The sequence below is a fragment of the Nicotiana tabacum genome, chromosome 14 (genome assembly GCF_000715075.1).
Source record: "Nicotiana tabacum cultivar K326 chromosome 14, ASM71507v2, whole genome shotgun sequence".
Lineage (NCBI taxonomy): Eukaryota > Viridiplantae > Streptophyta > Magnoliopsida > Solanales > Solanaceae > Nicotiana > Nicotiana tabacum.
In genome coordinates, this window is record NC_134093.1 from 112767600 (window position 1) to 112791284 (window position 23685).

The following is a 23685-nucleotide window of genomic DNA, read 5'->3' on the forward strand; positions in this document are numbered from 1 at the left end:
TACAAAGAGGGTTGGAAGGTTCAGAAGCTAAAGGAATTGAAGAAAATAATGTTTCGTTGAAAGTCGACAAGTCGGGAATGTTATAGCATGTACGTTTGGGGTGAGACCATGGTGTTTAACATGATAAGTAGATTATGTTATGAGTTATGTTATTAGTATGATAGTCGTGTGTTATGTTTTGAAGTCAAGCGAATGGTGGAACAAAAGTCGATGAAAGTCATCACAAGTTACGTTCATAAGTTTTACTGAATCTTTGGGTCAAATGTAACTGCGATTTTCTCCCAATATAATTAGAGTTATGGGGTATTCCACCCATAAAATTAAATATCTATGAGTTTATTTTCCAAAACATTAAACCGTTTGTTAATACGATATCGGAGTAGAGAGATATGGGTATTTTTGCGAGACTGCGCAGACTGTCACCTACTTGCTTAAACGAGAATCCAAAACTGGGCCAGTTCGGGTCGTCCAAACATGGGCCAGTTCGGGTCATTCAAAGAGGACTTTTTAAATGCCTATCCCCTTCATATATTAGGCTGATAATAGGGAAAAATAACCAGACTTAATCTCTGCAAAAATCCTCCCAAAAATTTCTCACAAACCCCAATTGATTTTATCTCCCTTTCAAGTTCTAATTGGAGGTAAATCCTAGAGTTTGAAGAACCAAGATAGGAGCTGAGTTATCCAACAAATAAGGTACGTTTACTGCTCTATTTCATCCATTCTTTTCTACTTTAGATGCATAGTAAGTTGTTCTATATTTGTAAGAACTCACGGGACGGTGATCGGAAGCCGTGAGTTCGAGTTATTCACTTGTAGCGGACTGTTTTGTGGATTGTTTTGTGGACTGTTTGATGTTGTTGTTAGGCTGCGTGATTTACTATTGTTTTTTGGAGTTTTGTAGGAGGAAGGGTGTGGAGAAATACCACATAAATGCAGGATGTTGGTCTGGTCGTTCGTCGTAACATTTTCGGGTTGTTGACACTGCTACGATGGTCAGTTTGTGTATGAAGAGATTAGGGCGTGTTGGGCTGTTTTGTAGTATTATGTGGCATACATAAGGTTGGAAAATAATGTATATATGTTGTTATTATTATTTTTGGTGTTGTTGGTGTTATCTTGAATTTGGAGGAAGTAAGGATTATAGGGGAGATGTTGTCTGTTTTAATACAAAATAAGCTTGTCGTTCGTTGTGCGATAGTTGTACCTTTCGTAACTTAATGATAGTATTATTATCATTGTTGTATATTAAGGTGAGAAGAGGCGAGTTCAACTTGGTGATTGGAAAGATTGTGATAAGGTATGTTAAGGCTAAACCCTTCCTTCATGTTGGCATGATTTCGTAATTATATATGTTTGATAACAAGGCATAAAGAGAAGTTCATACTCCCGAATTTATATACATTATCTTAGTCTCATAAATTACAGTATTCTCCTTATCGGGACTTCATATTCAATTGAGAATTGTCTTCTTCCAGTCAAGAGAGCAGAGAGCCTATATATGCAGTATTACAGTATTTTAATTACAATCGAGCTATAATCGATGTGCAGGCCCCTATTGGGCAACCTCTAATCAGATGGTAAGTTATATACCGAGCCTACTATGGCCGAGCGCCTATGAGCGAGCCCGCATGGCCGAGATACATAGCCTAGTATGGCCGAGCGCCTATGAATGCCTATGAGCGAGCCTACTATGGCAGAGCAGTTATATATACCGAGCCTTATAAGGCCGAACAATTATTTTACTTACTATGTTGAAGGAGTTTAGTCAGTATCAGCAGGTAAGTATATCTCCAGATCATCTTTGACTCCCAGTTACTTTCAGTTGGTATATTATCAGTTCAGTTTCAACTTTCAGTTATGTTATTACCTTCTATACTCGGTACATTATTTTGTACTGACGTCCCTTTTTCTGGGGACGTTGCATTTCATGTGTGCAGGTTCAGATAGACAGGGGTAGACCTCCTCAGTAGGTGTTTCCAGAGTTCAGCCTGATCAGTAAGCTCCACGTCCTTCGGAGTTATCGGGTCTAGGTTTTCGTGTACATCTTCTGTATGTATGTGTACATGTTATAGGTAGGTCGAGGCCCTATTCCGATCATAATATATCCATCAGTAGAGGCTTGTAGACATATCTTGTCAGTTAGTGCACTATGTTTGGCTTGTAGGCCTGGTATGTATATTTTGGTGGTTTGTCAGTTGTAGTAGTTATGACGGCCTTGTTGGCCCAACTTTATATTGATGTTTAGTGTCATGCCCCAACCTCGGGGAGCGCGGCTGACGCTCAACCGATTGAACCCGGTCGAGCAAGCCTGGTAAACCTTTCCTACCCGACTCATTCATGATCCAAAAAGGGAATGCGTCACCATTTGTAAAACATGGGAGAGATCATTTATATAAATATATAAACGTTGCTAGTTCATTTTTCATTATATGCATTATGCCATAGTTAAGTTTCCAAAATTCAACTCAATCCAACGACCGCCCCAACATACATACATGACCCACAAAAACGTCTACGGAGCCTCTAAGGGTACAAAAGAGCAACATGACAATACCAGCAACAAGGCCCTGACTATACCTCAAAATATGAAAACTTATACAAAAGAAGGACTACATGACCCCTGGGAGAAATGGGGCTCACCAAAACTGTTGTGAGGAGAGAAAGAGAGCACCACTATCTGCGATCGGCACTATCTGCGATGGAACCACCTACATCCATTCAAAGATGTAGCGTCCCCGATAAAAGGAACGTTAGTACTGTCGAATAGTACTAGTATGTAAGGCAAACACTAATCTTAGTAGAATGAACAGTGAAACAAAGAGAAGGCAGTCATAATAATCAATAAGTACTTCATAGAAATACAAAGAAAACACCAAGTAAGGTTCACATAGTTTCCAATTCAATCTTTCCATTTTTTAGATTAATAATCTTTAGTGCCAAAGCCACAACTCATAATGCCACCATGTTTTTACACGGAGTCCGGTCTCGGCCTGACCGCTAAGCCATACCAAGTGAGACATATCCATATCCACAATGTAAATAAATAGTTCCAATACAAATTCCACCATGTGTACGGCATGGCGTCCGATCTCGGCCCGATCGGCTAAGCCATCTCACTTGAGACATAACCTCTTCCACTTGTTCACTCAATTCACATCTCTTTCCCATCTTTCATTACATGGCACAAACAGCCTCATTTATTAAATAGTTCTTGGAACTTGGGCACATTTTACAATTCAAGCCTTTCCCTTTTTATTCAATCAAATAACGTCATCATTCGTGTCGATAAGTACCATCATATAAGGCATTTCACACATAATGGAAGGAGCTTGGAAAATCATAGTCATGTTCTCAAATAGCATGATGACATGGTAAACATGTAAAACATTTAGGGAACATGAATCTTCCAACCCAACACACTAAGACAAACAATTCTAGTATGATCAAGTCGGAACTTACACCAAATATTCAGACACCAGGAGTTCGATTCTAGGAAGAAGAGAGTTAGCCTTACATACCTCAATTGTATTTCTTTAGACTCTACAATTTTTCGGAACCCTTAGCAACCTCAATCTATTTAAGCAATATACAAATTGAATCCAAAATTAGGAAAACATTCATGGTTCTAGTTCACTTCTTATTTTTCCCACTCTATTTATCACATGCATGCAAGATAAATAACCCTCCCACCCATGGACCATTTTATTAATACCCCATTATAGCTATGTTTGAAATTAAGAGCTGGGGTGATGAAGTCTTACCTTTTTGGATGAAGAAATTGAGTGCTCTACTTGAGTATTTCCAAGCTTTGAGTGATGGATGAAGATTGATTGATGAAAATTAGTTCCTCCCTCTAGAACCCTCTCTCTCTCACACTAGAAATATCAGAAATGAGCTCAAAATAGACTAGATGGGGTGTTTTAACGGAATGGAGGTCGAGTTTTAAATTAAAAAAATGGTGCCCCGATACAGGTCTGCGGTCGCATATGTGACCGCATAATGGTTATGCGGTCTGCAAAGTGACCGCATAAATGGCCCTCAAGGGCCTGAACTTACGGCCTAGGTATGCGACCAGTATGCGGTCCGCATACTCGTTCTGCAGTCGCATAATGCACCGCATAACTCCCTCCGCAAAAACTCAAGAGGGATTATACGATCGATATGCGGTCGCATTATCGACCGCAAAAAAGACCTTAAGTTGGCCAAATTTACTGCTTCACTCTGCGGCCATTATGCGATCCGCAGAGTGATTATGCGGTCGCATAATGGGCCACAAAAATGCGCTCTTCTGCGAAATATTTTCCTCGCAGTCCGTAGGGTACTGTTCAATCCAAAAATTTCGAACCGCGGCGAAAAATTTTCTACTATAGTAACGCAGGAATCTAACTTAGCACCACGAAACCCCAAGTTTTTGGTTTAAATTTTTACGGGTCCTTACATTTAGTGAGTGCTAGTTTCCATTCACTTTTATATTTTGCTTCACAAATTGTCTTGCAAGGTGGCCCAAGGCCAAAATGTGACATTATATTTTCAGAGTCCCTTAGTCGCAAATTGGTACGCTGGGTTAGGTGAGGCACCGGGTGCCAGTCTCGCTCCTAGGTTTGGGGCGTGACAACTGGGACCTTCTCATTCACGCTTTTCACACTCCACTCAACACTTGCAGCTGGATTTTCCTTTTTTACTCCAGTTGCTACATTCATCTCAAACGTCATTGTTTCCTCACCCACTCTAAGCATGAGTTTTCTATCATTTATATCCAGTATAGCTCTACCCGTTGCTAAAAATGGTCTTCCTAGAATAAGGGGGACCTCCTTGTTCTCCTCCATATTTACCACTATGAAATCTACAGTAAAGACAAACTTATCTACCCGAACTAATACATCTTCCACTATCCCCTCGGGTATTTATAGTTATTTGGTCTACCAACTACAAAGATATTGGTGCAGACCTTATCTCTCCAAGCTCATTATCCAGTTTCCTATAAATAGAAAAAGGCATTAAATTAATTGAATCACCATAATCACACAAAGACTTATCAAAATTAAGAGTGCCTAACAAGCAAGTTATCGTAAAACCTTCTGGATTTTCACACTTCTGTGGGAGTTTGTTTTGCAAGATCGCGCTGCAATGCTCTATGAGCTTAACCACTGAGGTCTCTTCTAGCTTTCTCTTCTTTGTCAGGATTTCCTTCAAGAACTTAGCATAAGCTGGCATTTTGGGAGAGAACTTCAGTAAATGACCAATTTACAGTAACTTGTTTCAACATATCTAGAAATTTCTCAAATTGCTTGTCCAGCTTCTCTCTATAAAGCTTCAGGGGAAAAGGTAAACATGCATGTACTTACTTACATTATCAGATTCCTCCCTTCTTGAAGTTTCCTCCTTCTTCTTTTTCTCAGCTCCCTTCTTGCCTTTCTTTTTCTCAGTCTTTTTATCATCTTCAATTTTCAGCTCCTTCCCACTTTCTTTTTCAGGTGCAACTTCTTTGTGAATTGGAGTGGGATCTTTCAACACTTGTCTGCTTCTCAAGATTACAGTATTTACCGTTTTTTGGGATTCTTTTCAGTATCAACTGGCAGAGCACCTGGAATTCTCTCAAATAATATAGTTGCAATTTGTCTCACTTGTCTCTCCAAGTTACGCAAACCTGTCCCAAGTTCTTTGATAGTTGCATCATGATCATCCAATCTCTCATTAGTCTTGACAATGAATGACTTCATTAGATCTTCTAATCCAGACTGAATTGGTTATTGAAGCTGAAACTGCGGCCTCGGCTGATTCACAAAACCAGGACCTCCTTGAAATCTGGAGTTATTTTGTTGACATGCATTTGTTGTACCCCTAGGTGAACTCTATCAAAAACTGGGGTGCTTCTGACCCATTGCATTAAAGTAATAATTACCCACAACATTAACTTCCTCAGTTAAGGCTTGACACTCATGAGTAGGGTGTCTTCTTTCACATATATCACATGCTACATGAGGCTCATTATGTATCAAAGCTAAAGTCAACTTCTTTATTTATTTTTCCATGGCATCAAGCTGAACTTGTACCTATGTGTTAGCATCAACCTAGTGAACACCAGTTGATCTTCTTCTTTCAGCAATTTCATAGGGCCACTGATTTGCATCTCTAGACAATTCATCTAGAATAGTTACTATCTCCTCTGGTGTCTTCTTCATCAACAGACCTTAAGCTGTGTTGCTCAATGTTCTGCGTGAAACCGGTGTCAATCCATCCCAAAATTCTTGGAGTTGCATCTAGAGTTCAATTCCGTTATGTTGACACTTTCGCACTATCTCCTTAAACCCCTCCCAAGCTTCAAACACAGTTTCAGTCTCATTGTAACATAAGTTATGAATTTCTCTTCTAAACTTGCCCGTTTTAGCTGAGGAGAAATATTTAGCAAGAAATTTTTTGGTCATCTCCTCCCATGTTCTAATCGATTATTGGGGCAAGCTTCGATGCCAGTACTTTGCATCATCTTTAAGTGTAAAGGGGGATTCCCTTAGGTAAGCTGCATCTTGTGACACATCATTGTATTGAAAGGTGTTCATTATCTCCTCGAAGTCCATCAGATGATTATTTGGATATTCGTTTATCTTTCCTCTGAAAATGCAACTATTTTGAAGCGTTTGGAGCAACCCTTGATTCAGCTCAAAATTATTAGTTGCCACTGGATGTGGCCTCACACTTGACAGGCCTTGGTTGTAAACTGGTCTAGCATAATCACCAAATGGTCTCCCTTGGCCGGGAGCTATGTTTCTGAACTGGTCTACACCCACGGGCTGATTCTGAGCCATTCTTCGAGCCCTCTCCTCCTCATAAGCAATTTGTGCATCTCTAAGTGTTGCTTCTTAAGCATCCCTTGCAGCTATCTCTCTGAGTTGGGCTGCCCTCTCTCAGTCAAATTAACATTATCATCCTCTCCATCTATGTCTTCCTTGGTTGAGGATTGCACAACCTTATCTACTTTCTCGGCGATATTTATTTCCTTCCTCAACTATCGCAGTTGTGTATCAATTTCTAGTTCGTATGGTTGCAATTCTTTATCAGAAGATCGAGTCATGCACCAATCTAACTTGTAGCATACGCACAATCAAAGAGCACCAAATGTAAAAAGGGGAAAATAAAATAAAATAAAATAAAAAATTCCTAAATTAGCACTACAGACTATTTCAAACACTATTGATTACCAATCCCTGGCAACGACGCCAAAATTTAACGAGCGCAAAACACAATAAAATATGCTATCTAGTCGAATATAGTAAATTAAAATATCGTATCCACAGGGATTGGAGTTAAACAATATTATCGTAGTTTATAGCTAGATTGCTATCCAAGATGATCAACAATTTAGGGTTATGTGATTAAAACTAAATTTAACTAAGAATCTATACTATTGGCTAATGACAATCAACGCAAGTATTAAGCAAAGGAAGTTATCAATTGGGAGAAGATAGGGTCGATAGGATAGGTGCAAGATAAATGTTTGGTATTTAAATCTAGATAATTCACTTTTAATGTTCAAGTGATTCTCTCGAATTTACTTGATTATTATTCAATTGATTAGTAGAAACTCCTCTCTAGAGTAAGTTTCAACCTCACTAGATGAACCAATTTTAAGCACGTAAAGATATGCAAGAATTCATAGTGGATTGGTCTTTTGGAGAACCTATCTCAATTATCCTCCTAACTAAGTTTAATAAATTATTCAACTAGCCTCTTCGATTACTAAGAAGAATTAATGACTTCAACCAACAAAATATAATGCAACAATATCACAAGTTATGTCTCTCTCGATTACACTAACAAGTGAATATAGATGCAATAATTAAAATATCCAAGACGATTCAATACATAAAACTAAAGTTATTTATCCACAAATAAGTATCACTATGCCAAATCCATCAAACCCTAAAGAGAACTACTCTATGGATATGGAGTAATTCATCTTAACAATGTTTAAGTTAGAGGAAAACATAAAACAATCCAAACTCTTGTCTTGAGTGAGGATTGAATGATAAAATCCTTGAGTTTTGCTTCTCCACCTCCTCCTTGGCTTACTTAGGTCTAAGATATGTCAAAATTTTCAAAAATAATATTTTTCCATGTATTTATACTAAGTAGGGTCAGGCCCGAACGAAAATACCTTTTCCTACGCGAATTTGGAAAATACTTTGTAAAAAATAAACAGGTGCGCCGCATGGGGCGACGCGCCAGGTAGGGCGGTTGTGGGGAAATCCAGACAGCTTTTAATTTGACAATAATATAAAAATGTGCAGCCGCGGCGCGTGGAATAGAATGTGCAGCCGCAGGGCCCCACGCGTCGCGGCTGCGGTGAATTCTCAGAGTAATTCATTTTGCTCGCTTTTTTATATCCAGGCTCGGTCCTTGACCTCCGAACGTGATCCCGGCTTAATTCCTTAGGCTTTTACTCTGCCTTCAAAGCTCCAAATCACTCAAAATATCTCCATAACATTTACATAGCTCGAAATCCTCCTACAAGGCATAAAATACACAATTAGTGCAGAACACTAGCAATTAAAGCTCAAACTCAATTAAAGTGCAGTAAATTTTAGTGCAATAAGCGGCTAAAGTACGAGATTATAGCCTACCATCAATCACCTTTCAATAATGCATTAAATACATCCATCTGGTATAATTCTCAGTCATTAGAGGCGGCAAGTTTAATAACTGACCTAACTGTCACCAATTTAGCAATTGGTGAGAAGGTTTCATTATAGTCCAACCCTTCTTGTTGGTTGTATCCCTTAGCTACTAGTCGAGCCCTAAATCTTTCTATCTCACCATTAACCTTATACTTGATCTCGTATACCCACTTAGATCGTATGGCATTCTTCCCAGGAGGCGAGTCAACAACTTCCCATGTTTTGTTTTCTTCCAAAGCAAATATTTCGTGCTTCATTGCTTCAATCTACTTAGGGTCTTTTACTGTCTCTTTGAAAGTGTGAGGCACTCTTAAGGCTGAAAGAGCTAATATGCTTCTTCTGCACTTCTGTGATAGTTGATCATATGAAAGGAAATTAGAAATGGGGTATTCAAAATGTGAAAACTTTGGACCATTGGTCACATAGTCTTGCAACTATATGGGAGGTTGTTTAGTTCTGGTAGAATGCCTAGTTGCTATAGTAGAATTGAACTCATACATGGGAAGACTAGTGGAATAATTGTTAGGAGTGTGGAGGCATGGGGATTCTACTATCTCTAAATTAGTACCAGGAACATCTGAGACAGGTACTGGATTAACAGTACTGTCTACTATTGGATCTTCTATCTGGTCAGCAACTTCATCAACAAGTGTAGTTGATTCTTCTACCTCTTATGCTGTTACTGAAGGAGGAATGTCATACAAAAAATCTACATATTGATCCACTATTGGTGGAGCAGTTTATTGGTGTGACTTTGCAAAAAAAAGTCATTTTATCTAAAGACAACATCCTTGCTAACAAAAAAGGTGTTAGTAGATAAATCATATAGCTTGTAGCTTTTTTGAGTGGTAGAATAGCCCATGAGCACAGCTTATTTTGCTTTAGCTATAAATTTATCCTCCTTCAACACATTAGTGGTATGGCACAAACAACCAAACACCCTCAAGTGGGCCAGTGAAGGGTCCCAACCATACAGTAATTCAAAAGGACTTTTCCCATCCAGAATTCTATAAGGCAATATTCATTATATAAACTACAATTTGCGCACATTCACCCCAAAATGTATGTGGGATAGATGCTTGAAACTTCAAGTCCCTTGCAATATCTAGAATGTTCTAGTGTTTCCTTTCCACTAATCCATTTTGCTATGGTGTATACACACAGCTACTCTGATAAATTAAAACATGTGTCTATAAGCGCTCATTCCACTCATTGTTGAAGAATTTAGTCTCATTATCAGTCCTAATGACCTTGACTGCAGTATCAGATTGAGTTTTCACCATGCATAGAAATTGTTTTAAAATAACTATAGTTTCACTCTGCAAAAATGCATTAAAAATTCAAGTTGCTCTGGAGAAATCATCCCCATCTATGAGAAAGTAGTTTTTATTATCATGGGTTGTTGTTCGATATGATCCACATACATCCATATGTACTAACTGAAAGGACTTAGTACTTCTACTCTCACTATTAGGAAAGCTTAACCTAGGATGCTTTGCCAAACGGTAAACAGTGTACTTATCATGAACAACATGATCTACTTTATGATGTAAAAAGAGATATGTTGCATTACTAGAATAGAGGCATGACCTAGTCTTTTATGCCACAATCTACTAGATTCTGCACTTGTCTTGCTTGCTGCATTAGCTTGAGCTACCAGATTCCTGACACTTCTTCCTTTCAGCAGATACAAGCCATCATGCTCCTACCAATCTCTTTCACCCTGCCATTGTAAAGATCCTGAAATATACATAATTCAGGCAGAAAGATGGCAGTACAACATAAATCCCTAGTTAGTTTGGAAACTGGCATTAGGTTAAACTTGAAGTTAGGGACATAGAGCACATTTTTTAGCTTGGTATCTCCTGTCAAACCAGCACTACCAATATGTGTGATATATGTGCTATCTCCATTAGGCAACCTAACCTTATTGTTTCCAGAATTATCAACATTCTTCACATCACTTAGTAGATTCAATATAGAAGCCATGTGATATGTAGCCCCTGAATCCACTATCCAATTTTCTGTATGCATACTTGATGAAAGAGAGACAGTTGTACCTGCCATATGCGCTTGAGATTGTATCTCAGTAGGTTCATCTTTGTTGAGAAAATTCACATTAGCAGGTCTCCATTACTGGCATGTGAGGTCCCTTGAGTGATGTTCACATTAGCAGGTCCTGTAACATTGTTAGTTAATGAAAGAATACCTTTTGATTATTGGCCTTTTGTATGGTGTCCTCTGTTATTCTTGTAACCATCTGGATAGCCAATTAGCTTGTAGCAATTCTCCTTAGTGTGTCCTCTCATGTGACAATGCTCACACTGCACAGGTTGTTTCATCTAGCGATATGGCTGACCTCTCCCAACTTGTAATGATATAGGATCAACCTTGTTCATCCCAGTGTTACTGATGCTTATGGTTTGTTGGATCTCATCTTGTGTGATCATGGCATACGCTTGATTGAGTGTTGGATCAACTATCTTCTTGAGGATCTTCCTACGTGCTTGATCATAGGTATCATTGAGACCATTCAAAAACTTCATCATCCTTTGTTGCTGAAGATGCACCACATGCTCCTTCAATTTTTTGACAACCACAATTTGGAAAAGGCACTAAAACGTCATACTCAGCCCACAATTCTTTCAGTTTGATAAAGTACACAACAACAATATCACTTCCTTGCGATAATTTCAAAATTTCACGGTGCAATTGAAGATCCTTACTCGATTCACTTTGTCAAAACGCTCCTTAAGGTCTCCCCATACGGCACGAGCATCATATGCATAAATGATTCCACTGGTTAATTTCTTTGAAAATGAGTTCATAATCCATGAATGGGCAATCGCATTACATGTCTCCTACTCCTCATCATGAAGCGCCTACTTGAATAGTGACTTTGTACAAGTTCCTGTTACAAACCCTAGCTTATGTTTTCCTTTCAGTGCGAGTCGCATTGATCTACTCCGTAGACCGTAATTCTCAGATCCAGTGAGTTCGATCGGAGTCAAAACCAGACCAGGCATATCAGAAGGTTGCAAATATAAGGGATGAGTGTGATCAATTGTTTCTTCCGCCATTGGAGATAAACAAAGAAGCTCAAAGAAAGAAAACCAGAGAAATGTCGAAATATTGAACTTGAGAAACTTACGAATTGTCCAGCTATGCGAGTGATATCAACCACAACACAAGCAATTCACTCTTTTATGGCTCTGATACCATGTTAGAATTAGCCATGGAAATGAAGAAGAAAAGTGAAGCAGACAAGCATAATTGGGAATTTTCACTTATGGCATTAACTGAATAAATTGTACATAGGTGTACAAGCTGTAATATATAGCTCCACTAACTAATTAACCGACCTACTCTAACAATAATAATAAAAGACTCTAAATTTGTGTTATTTACATATTGACCCCAAAACTAATCTAACACGTTATACTTCAATACTTCAATACAAAATGAACAATTACAAACGTCTATTTATATTTACAGGACGCACACACAATGAGTGAAATTAAAATATATAATCTGGACAAGCCCAGACTTAGTCGGGCCTATTGGGCCACTAGGTTGTGGGCCACTTAAATGGACTCTAACAATAGGCTAAGTAAATAGAGAATTATACACACATAGATATTGCGTATATAACATACTAATGTTGATAAGGTTGTTATAAACACATACCGAGTACAAAGGCAAATGCAGCCTTACAGTCCAGTTTCATATGAATTTAATATTTTTTATGTGATGTATAAATTTTATGTGTAAAGATTCATTAAAATTTCAATAAATAACAAGTTTGTCCCTCCCTATGCTTAGAGTCTCAATAAAAATGCTACTTTTTACTATTCATATTTAGTGTAACCACATGGATTTAATTAGTAATTAGCTCTATGAATTTAGTTAATTGCACAGGTTAATTAGTATAGTTGTGTTTAGTTATTAATTGATTTGATTTTTATTTGTCCAATTCAGTTTTGAACCTCGTGTGTGTTTATCCTTAGGCTTAGCCTCATAGAAATTGGGCCAGTTTCGGGTACACAGACCCATTAGAATTATATGGTCCAATAGGAAAGGGCAGGTAGTGAGTGTGAGACTAGGGGCTAGTTTCTTTAGGCCCAAGCCTAGTTGTTTGTTGTGTTAACCAGAGGTAAAAGAAAAGGAAAAGGGGTAAATTAAGAAGTAAAAGTGATAGAAGATTCTAGGAGGATGTAGAAAGGATTGATTTGCAAAAAATGAGAAAGAGTAGGAGTGCAAAAGAGAGTAAAAGAAAGTTACAACTGTTTACCTAGAAATAAGGGAATCATTTTCTGTATTTTGACAGATACACACACTCATATTCTCTAATAACAGACTCTGGACATTCCCTCTCCTCACAGACCTTACCCTCATCTTTTCTTATATATATATATATATATTCCCTTACTCATTCTCTCATAAAGTGACCTGACTGAACACACACTCCTCTACAAAATTCATTTTTCTCTTCACACTGATTTCTGCATTTCTTCAAAGAACTTACTCATATTCTACACAGATCCTATACACATTCAATCACGCCCTCATTTTCATCTTCCACACACACACCAGTAGCTAAAAACACTCTGGAATTCCAATCTAAAAGGAGAAAAAATCAAAAATGATTCAAAGCTGGCTGCCTAACTTCACTATTTCTGGGATTTTCGAAGTCATTATGGGTTCTTTTTTGTTCTTCTGCATCCTAGCTGGTTTGAGCTGAAGAAGCTGTGTATTTCTTGTTGTTTCCTCCGTTGGAAAAATTAATCCCCATAAAAATAATATTCACGGTATATGATTATAATAAATACGGATTATTAAAATATTATAACTAACGGTAATATTAAGAGAAACAAGGACACCGAGATTTTTACGTGAAAACCCCTTCTGAATAACAAAAAACTCACGGCCTAAGAGTATCAACTGATTTCACTATAGCAAGGATTTTACACTTTGTGGTATCGAATAAAATACTCCAAGACCACTAAACACTCAAAAGAAATAATTCTCTTTTGATTTTTTTCACCTCACTACAATACCGCTCAAACTCTCTATGTTTTTCCTCACAAAGTATTTTCTTCTTACTCTGTAAATCACTCTCTTTCTCTTTGTTTTGGTATAATTATAAATGAAGGTAGAGGCACCTATTTATAGTTAAAGAATGCCCATATTGATGTATGCAATGACATTAATTTACTTCAAAAAAACAGCTGCCCAAATTGAACTTCTAAATTGGTTGGCTTGACAAAACCAAAAGAAAGTTTCATCTTCTTTCACATGGGCCATGGGATGGACCCAATAAAGCTCCCCCTCCAGTCCCATACACTTGAAGTAGGTAACTCCAGTTTTTCATATAGAGTTCATGCCGACAAGTTCTTTGCATAACTCAAACTTGTCTCTTGGTACCACCTTAGTCAGCATATTTGAAAGATTCTCACTTGTATGAATCTTCTTGACCTGCATAGATCCATCCTCTATCCTTTCTCAAATCCAGTGATATCTCACGTCGATATGCTTCGTCCTTGCATGATACATGGTATTTTTTCTCAGGTCTATTGCACTTTGACTATCACAATAGACGGCATACTCCTTTTGATGTAATCCAAGCTCTCGAAGGAACCATTTCAGCCAAACCATCTCTTTGCCAACTTCAGTAGCGGTAATATACTCTGCTTTAGCTGTAGAGAGTGCAACACACTTCTGCAACTTTGATTGTCATGATATAGCTCCCACTGAAAAAGTGAACAAGTATCCTGTAGTAGATTTACGATTATCAAGATCACCTACCATATCAACATCTGTGTAGCCCTTCAAGACTGGATCTTATCTCCCAAAATATAAGCATTAATCTAAGGTTCCTTCTAGATACCTAAGTATCCACGTCACAGCTTCACAATGTTCTTTTCTGGGATTACCAAGAAACCTACTAACAGTACCGACACCATGAGCAATATCATGTCTGGTACATACCATTGCATACATCAGGCTCCCGACGGCAGAGGAATATGGAACTTTAGCCATTCTTTCTTTATCTTCCTTTGTTGTAGGACACATTGTCTTGCTCAACTGCATATGACTAGCAAGAGGCGTGCTAACTAGTTTAGCACTCATCATGTTGAAGCGTTAAAGTATACGTTCAATATACTTATGTTGTGACAACAACAACTTACCATTTGTCCTATCTCGGACAATCTTAATTCCTAGAATTTGTCATGCTAGAGCCAAGTCTTTCATGTCAAATGACTTAGGACAAATCTTCCTTCACCTTGGCAATCAACTTCTTGTCTTGAGTCCTACAATAAGCATGTCATCCACATATAACAACAAGATGATAAAGTTAATGTTAGAAAATTTCTTATTGTATACACATGGATTTGAAAAAGTCTTTGTGTACGTTTGACTTCTTATGAATGAGTCAAACGTCTTGTACCACTGCCTACGTACTTGTTTCATCCCATAAAGACTCACTTTCAACTTGCACACCATGTGTTTCTTTGCCTTTACATCAAAACCTTCTGGCTGCTCCATATAGATCTCTTCTTCCAAATCTCCATGTAGAAACGCAGTTTTCACGTCCAACTGCTCCACTTCAAGATCTAGGCTAGCTGTCAAGCTCGAGATTGTTCGAATATAAGTCATTTTGACAACAGGTGAGAAAATTTCATCAAAATCAATACCTTTCTTTTGTTCGAAACCTTTTACCACCAATCGAGATTTGTGTCTGACCAGCTTGCCATTTCCATCTTTCTTGAGCTTAAAAACCCACTTGAACTTGAGTGGTCTTTTGACTTTTGGAAGTTCAACCAGTTCATACGTATCATTCTTCTATAAAGAATTCATCTCTTCTTGTGTGGCTTCCATTCACTGGATTTGTTCCGGATGAGATAGCACCTCCTTGAAATTCTCTGGCTCACCCTCATCAGTGACGAGGATATACTTCAAAGAAGGATATCTTATGGACTCTACCTTCTCTCTTTTAGATCTTCTTAAAGGTTGTTGTCCTTCTTCTTGTAGTTGTTATTTTCCTTCTTCCTCTGGTTGACTAGGGTTGTCCCCCTGCTCCGCAACCTCTTTATCTATGCCTTCCGTGTGCCATTCTTCACCTGTGGAAGGATTACGTATAGGCACAGTAGGAGTAGTAACAAATTTAGTAACTGTACCATTATCATTTTTGGTATTTGTTGATTGATCACTATCAATCCCGACCACATTTTCTCTGAAGATCACATCTTCGCTTCTGGTGATCTTTTTCCTTTCTGGGTCCCACAATCTGTAGCCGAACTCTTCATCTCCATAACCGATGAAGATACACAGAATAGCTTTGTCATCCAACTTCGTTCTCTGCTCCTTCGACACATGTGCAAAAGCTTTACATCCAAACACTTTCAGATGGCAGTAGGACACCTCTTTGTTGGTCCAGCCTTTCTCTGGAATGTCAAACTCCAATGGAACTGATGGACTTCTGTTAATCAAGTAACATGTTGTGCGAATTGCTTCACCCCAAAATGACTTAGGTAGTTTTTTTACTTTGAGCATACTTCTCACTTTTTCGACAATAGTGCGATTCATCATTTCAGCTACACCATTGTGTTGTGGGGTTCCAGGAACTGTCTTCTCATGTCTGATTCCATGGCTTGAGCACTAGTCTTCAAACAACTTTGAAGTATACTCTCCTCCATTGTCTGTCCTGAGGCGATTTAATTTTTGACATGTCTTCCTTTCCACCAGAGCATGGAATATCTGAAATACTTGAAATACCTGGTCTTTGGTTCTTAAGAAATAAACCCACAATTTTTGTGAAGCATCATCAATAAATGTTAGAAAATATTTGTTACCTCCCATTGATTCTACATCCATTGGACCACAAACATCAGAATATACTAAATCAAGTATATTTGATTTTCTTCCATGAGTTGCTTGAAATGATACCCTGTGTTGTTTTTCAAATAAATAATAATCACAAAAATTCAGAGTTGTACCTTTTTAAAAATGGGATGAGTGACTTTTTGGATAGGATTTGTAGTCCATTATCACTGATATGGCCCAATCTCCGGTGCCATAAATATGTAGGCGTATTATCTAAAGTCGAATGTAATCCATCTTCACATATCTCAACGGTTGTCTTGTACAATGTGTAGGGAGAAACTCCTTTAGCAATCACCAATGATCCCTTGGTGAGTCTCCAATTCGTATTGGCGAAGTGATTCTCGTACCCGTCTCGATGTAGAGCGATCCCTAAAATCAAATTCGTTCGCAGATCTGGTACGTGTCGCACATCTTTTAAAACTAATGTGCATCCAACATTTGTCTTGATACAAATATTGCTAATCCCCACAATCTTTGAGTGACTGGTATTTCCCATCTTGACCATTCTAGAGTCTCCTACTTTGTACCTACAGCAGAATTCTCTTATCGGTGTGGCATGGTAGGATGTTGTATCAAACACCCATTCTGACTCTTGGCTTGCTAAGTGCATGCATTTCCCCTCCTCATGAACGAAGAGAACTACCGAATCATCGTTGTGCACTGCAGCGACTGTGATCATTCTTCTGGCCACTACTCTCGCCTCGACCTTTCTTTGGGCAATCTTTTTTGAAGTGACCGTGTTGACCGTAACTGTAGAAAGTTCTACCCTTTGACCAGTTTTTGGACTTTCCACGGAATTTGAATTTATCACGGTTACTCAATGCTCTATAAAAATCTCTTCCTCTGTTTTCTATGATAAGAGTCTGTCCCTAATTTGCGGGCTTCTTCCTCATCTTATCATTGAGTAGCATGGTTGATGTGACCTCCTTTAAATCGATGGTATCTCTTCCATGCAGGATGGTTGTTGCCAAATTATCATAGGAAGATGGCAACGAGTTTAGAAGCATGATAGCCTTATCTAATTCAGTGATTGTTTCTCCAAGGTTTTCCAGTTGCGTGATTAATCCATTGAACATATTTAAATGGGACAAGAAATTTGTACCTTCATTCATATGGATGGCATAAATCATTCATATGGATGGCATAAAATTATTTTCTCAAAAATAACTTGTTTGTTAAGGATTTGAACATGTATAGACTTTCTAGTCTTTTCCAAATATCACATGCACTATTTTCATCCCCGACATTATTGAGTACCTCATCGAACAAGTGCAGGCTGATTGCACTAGCCGACTTCTTATCCATGACTGCACATTCCTCTACTTTCATGGTTTCTGGCTTTGCCACTTTTCCATCTAGTACAATGTCTAACTCTTTTTGGATTAGCAGGTCCTTCATCTTTCTTTGCCATATGGAAAAACCGCCATTACCACTGAATCTTGTTACTTCATACTTTACTCCTGACATTTTTTTTTGTCATAGAGTAAAATTGACTGTAAATAATATTTTTGTGAATAAGCAGAACATGTGCTCTGATACCAGTTGTTGAGAAAATTAACTTCCACAGAAATAATATTTACGGTATACAACTATAATAAATGTGGATTACTAAAATACTGTAACCAACGGTGATTATAAGAGAAACAAAGATACCGAGATGTTTACGTAGAAAACTCTTCTGAATAAGGGAAAAACCACGGCCCGAGAGGAGCAACTGATTTCACTATAGCGAGGATTTTACACTTTGTGGTACCGAGTAAAATATTCCATGACCACTAAACACTCAAAAGAAATAACACTTTTTTTATTTTTCCAGCTCACTACGATACCGCTCAAACTTTTTATATTTTTACTCATAAAGTATTTTGCTTCTTACTTTGTAAATCACTCTCTTTCTCTTTGTTTTGGTGTGATTACAAATGAAGGTAGAGGCACCTATTTATAGTTGAAAAATGTCCATATTGATATATACAATGACATCAATTTACTTCAAAAAATCAGCTTCATGTTCTTTCACATGGGCCATGGGATGGACCCAATATCCTCACCCTGCAATAGCTGAGGTTGATCTTCTGGATTTCAGACCTTTATTTGGTCTCAGTTTTGTGATTTCTTGCTTTAGGTATGTTGAAATCTCATCTGCAGGAATCGTTCTAGGATTGATATAGCATCTAATAAAGATTGATTTATCTTCTAAAAATGACGATCCATGTTAAAAATGATTCCTGCAGTAGTGACAAATTATAATCTGTTGTTTGTTCATTTTCCTGCTGCGCGTGGTCATCTGATCTTGTTAAAAATGATTCCTGCTGACCAATGGCTTTTTCCTTGTAAATTAAGAGGCTTGGTTGGAGAACAATGGGAAGTATACATCCCAGGAGGAGATGTTTTACAAAGGATAATGAATAGGATGCATAGATTTAGTATTAGATTAACGAAATTTGTAATTTATATTATGCTTTACACCTAGTGCATGATTGTTCATCTCTTCAGCCATGTATTTAGTTAAAATAATAGAATTGACAGCTTCTGAATTACATTCATTTCTACTCTTGCTTTGTTTAATGTTGGACGGATTTTATGTCAATGCCAGACTCTTCAGAGTATGGATTTAGGCTCAATGGGCGTGAATCCAAATGGGCCTCGCATGACCACATTGGCAGGCCCTCTGGCCGGTCAATCCTGGACAAGGCTCAAATTCGAGCCTGGCTATGCTGCTTGTTTCGAGTCTCAATCTTTACATAACTAAGCAATATTTAAAAAAAATAATACATCTTGGTAGCAGCAAACTTAATATATCAATAGTAGCAACAAAAATATTTCTTCTATAGCATATCCTAACCAAAACGGAAACCCCAACAATATGCCTGCACCTTTGTAACATAAAGATTTGTCCCTTATTTATCTCCTAAGCTCCCTTAATTCCCGACACTACTTTTATGATAATACATATATTATTTAACATTTGTTTGACTAATTTTATATTATTTGATTTTTGATTCTTTCATGTTTGTATATTTAAATCTAAATGATATATAACAAGTATATTAATTGACACTTTAAATATTTTACAAATATATTAATTATATATAGTGTTTACTTCAGAATAATTAAGTTTTATACTGTAAATATTCTACAAATATACTAGTATATGCATAGTTCTTTTCTTAAATATTTTTATATTTATGGTATATTTCTAGTATAAAATATTTTATATCTTAAACATACCATGAACCATCCCATAAATAAATTCCAGCTAATCACATTATTAATATAAAAAATATATGCATATTTTAGTTGAAAATATATATATATATATGTATATATATATATATATATATATATATATATATATATATATATATATATATAAGTAAAAATATTTAAATTTGTTTTTTATATGTAAGAATGAAGATAGAAGGTAGCAACAATAAAGAGGGGGGGGGAGGGGGGTGCCGTTACAAAGGAGTGAAAAAAAGGAAAGTTTTACTATAATGATGAGAGAGAAACGATATATATATTATTAGAATAAAACTAACTCCTTAATTTGAGGGTCAGTTTATTTTTAAAATATGCTAGAATTGTAAAAATAAATTGCCATTTATGGAATAAATGAAGAATACTATCATTAATGAAAATAATATTAAATAAAGGATTAGGCATGTAAAAATCTCATGTTTTTGTGGCTCAACTTCAGGCCCATGTTACACTCTACAAAGGCCTGCCTCTTTCAGAAGGGCCTAGCTCTTTGTGGTTCGCTTTCAATTAAGTCAAATACTGATGAGAAAATTACCATCTATAGCCCCTCAAAATTTAATAGCCCATATTTTTGCTCATTGATAGAAAATGGCCTTCCGCTCCAAACATATTACATCTAATAGCCTAAAATGTCTATTTTGTACAGAACACTTCATTGATGTAAATACAATCTACTAAGCACATTAATTTCTTCGTTGCACCAATTTAACGTAAATGTACTACTTACATTAATCCTAAAGCCACATAAACTAAAAACCCACCTAAAATAGCAAAGTATATGTCCGTCACACGTGCCACCTATATAAAAAGCTACGCCAGTTATGCTTTTTTAGATGATGAAAATTAATGAGTGCCTCGTTGATCTCTATGTAGCCCATGCTCACCACTTCTCTTTTGAACTTTCTTGAGAATAATACCAAACAGTAGTCACACTCTCACAAAAACAAAAAAAACTTAAAAAGAGAAACAATTTAGTGTCTCTCTCTTTTTCTCTTTAAGCTTATCAGCTACTTGTATCCATATCCAACAACATCAATGGGTGAGGTTTGCTTTGCTCTTTACCCTTTTACGTTTTTTTTTTTTTTTTTTGGTTTTTTTGGTTGGGATTTCTGTTTTTTTTTTTGTTATAGGAAGAGAAGAAGAAACCAGAAGAAGTAACACAATTTATATAGTGACGGTGGTTCGCAATCTTCAAATTGAAACAAGGAATTAAGTCCTTTGTGGTTGGTGCTAAGAGGTATGTTCTGAATTGGGTATTTGCTGGCACATTGCAATTGGAGATTGAGCATCATTTGGCCATGATTTAGGAGTTGTGCCAACGCTCCTGGCTTTATGTATGTATAATACATCGGCATTGAAGATCTCAAATTCCTACTTCTTATCTTAGATTTCATTTTTCTACTTTGGAACTTGAGTTGGAATTGGAGAAGAGAGGTTTTTGGACGAAGGACGAAACTGTGTTTCTTTGATAGTTGGGTCGATGGCTAGCCTTTTAATTAGTTTTGGACTATAAAATACATACTGCAATTTTTTAACTAGCGGATGATACTAGTTTCTAGCGGCCGGCTATAAATGAAGTTTGCTCAATACTGATCGAGCATAATTTTTACATAATATATACGTTGTGTTCTCTCGTAAGTCTCATTCTCTGGTCACTTGGATGTAATTTGCTTTAATTGAGTGGAAATAATTTCAGAACTTTTTTCTGAATCATCTAGAATTTTGGTATGCCCGTTGTACTTACAAAAGCCCGCAGAACTATATTCAAAAGGAGTCACATGCAAACATGGTAATCACATCCTCCCATACCATTTGGCCTCGCACTAATCGAAAATCTTACGAGAATAAATAATATTCGAATCTCGTAGTTTGTTTTAGGTGCGATTAATAATAAATTGATGTGATTATGGGTATGATTTCCGTGGCATAGTCATGATACGTAACCTCAATTTCAGTTGCTCGTTCGCGTGACTTGACCCAACTTCAAATAACAATAAAATAAACATGTCGTAAATTACGGATGCGTTTCACGCGGCGTGATTTGTGATGTATACGAAAACAATAAATGCACGACACTGTGACTTGTTTAAATAAATTTATAATTGTTTAAAATAATTAAAAGTGGTATAGAAGCAGTAACACATAAAAAGTTTTAAACACGCAATAATTCAGATAATTAAGTCAAATATTAATCGCTAAGCGATCATATTGAAACGACGGAATTCGGGAGTGCCTCACACCTTTTTCCTGGTTAACAAAATTTCTTACCCGGTCTTCTGTGTTCGCGGACCATAAATAAAGTCAATTTCCTCGATTTTGGATTTTAACATAAATCGGTGACTTGGGACACCATAATAATTATTTCAAGTGGCGACTCTACTTTAAATTAATAATCTCATTTCGAATAATATCATTTTAATTGGAAAAACCTCCTTGTCTTCGAAAAAAGGAGGTGTGACAACCCTGAATTAGCTTGAAACCTTAGAAGTGTCCGAATCATCAAGGCACATGAGCATCAACAACTAGAAGAGTTGGAATGACCTTCCATAATGTCGGATATTAAGAAATTTAAGGCACTAAGGATTCTTGATTTCGACAGTATAGATTTTCGTAAGGGGAAACTCCCTCGAGGTATTTTTGCTTTACCATTCTTGAGGTATCTGAGTTTTGAAGGATGCATCTGTAACGATCCGATCGGTCGTTTTGAGCTCTAGTGTGTCGTTCGACGGTTTGAAGTCTTGAGTAGTTTCATTTCATATTTTATGACTTGTACGCGTAGTCAGAATCAAATTTCGGGAAGTTCGAAGTTGATTCGGATGGAAAATCTAATTTCAGAAAATTTAAGTTGGGAGAACTGACTAAGATTGACCTTTGATTTAAACGATCTCGAAATCGGGATTTGAAAGTTCCAATAGATTCGTATGATGATTTCGGACTTGGGCGTGTATTCGGGTTGGGTATCGGGTGGTCCGGGAGCATTTCAGTACTTATTATTAGAATTTCATATGTTTGGTTTGAAGTGAATTTTGATGTTATCTATATCCGTTTGAGGTTCCGAGCCTTGGAATAGGTTCGTATCGGGATTTGTGACTTGCACGAAAAGTTTGGCTTCAGTTCGGGATATTTAAGTATGAATCGGACGCGTTAGTCGAAGTTTGAATATTTGAAAGTTTAAAGAAGGTTTCAATCATCGATTCATGATTTTGATGTTGTTTGGTGTGATTTGAGGCCTCAAGTATATTCATATTATATTTTGAGACTGGTTTATGTGATTGGATGGGGTCCAGGGGGCCTCGAGTGTATTTTGGATGGTGTCGCGCTCTTATTTGATGTTTCAGCGCCGTTTCTTTGGGCATAAAGGGAACTATATTGAGAAAACGACCTTTGATTTGTGATTAGATTAAACTATTAGATCCGTATCATAATTACAGAACCCTAGCAACAAGAATCGTCGAATTTCGATGTCGTATGAGAGAGTTTATGCCTATTTCCATGTCGGACAAAATTTTTGGTTTCTAGTGCGAAGCTTTGTTTTTCGTGAGCGAGAGAGGTTCCACGAATGCGAAGAAGGATTTCTGGGTTGACAGGGCAATGCAAAAAATTGCTCTTCGCAAATGCGAATGTAACGACCCAACCGGTCGTTTTGACATTTAGAACCTCGTTCCCCTAAATAAAACTTTCCGTATATGCTTTAATGATTTATGACTTGTGAGGATGGTTGGTTCGGGATTTGGAAGTGTTTGGGTTGAAATCGGAACACTTGGTTCCTTAAGTTGGCTTTATAAAGGCTAAGTTTGACTTTGATCAATATTTTGAGCAAACGGACTCGGATCAGTATTTTAACAGTTTTGGTAGGTCCGTATCGTGA

At 37.2% G+C, this 23685-nt stretch overlaps 1 protein-coding gene and 1 long non-coding RNA gene across 2 annotated transcripts; one reads left to right on the forward strand and one right to left on the reverse strand.

The window, feature by feature from the left end:
- Positions 1 to 10789: 10789 nt before the first annotated feature.
- Positions 10790 to 11755, reverse strand: LOC142169096 (uncharacterized). The gene is made up of 4 exons (XM_075230304.1): positions 11562 to 11755; positions 11402 to 11474; positions 11035 to 11254; positions 10790 to 10854 (listed from the first exon to the last, which is right to left on the reverse strand). The coding sequence occupies exons 1-4, from the start codon at positions 11753 to 11755 to the stop codon at positions 10790 to 10792; spliced, it is 552 nt and encodes a 183-aa protein (XP_075086405.1).
- Positions 11756 to 20374: 8619 nt separating this feature from the next.
- LOC142169165 (uncharacterized) lies at positions 20375 to 21530 on the forward strand. The gene is made up of 2 exons (XR_012698914.1): positions 20375 to 20856; positions 20948 to 21530. It is a non-coding gene; the product is annotated as an uncharacterized LOC142169165 (long non-coding RNA).
- The last annotated feature ends 2155 nt before the right edge of the window (positions 21531 to 23685 follow it).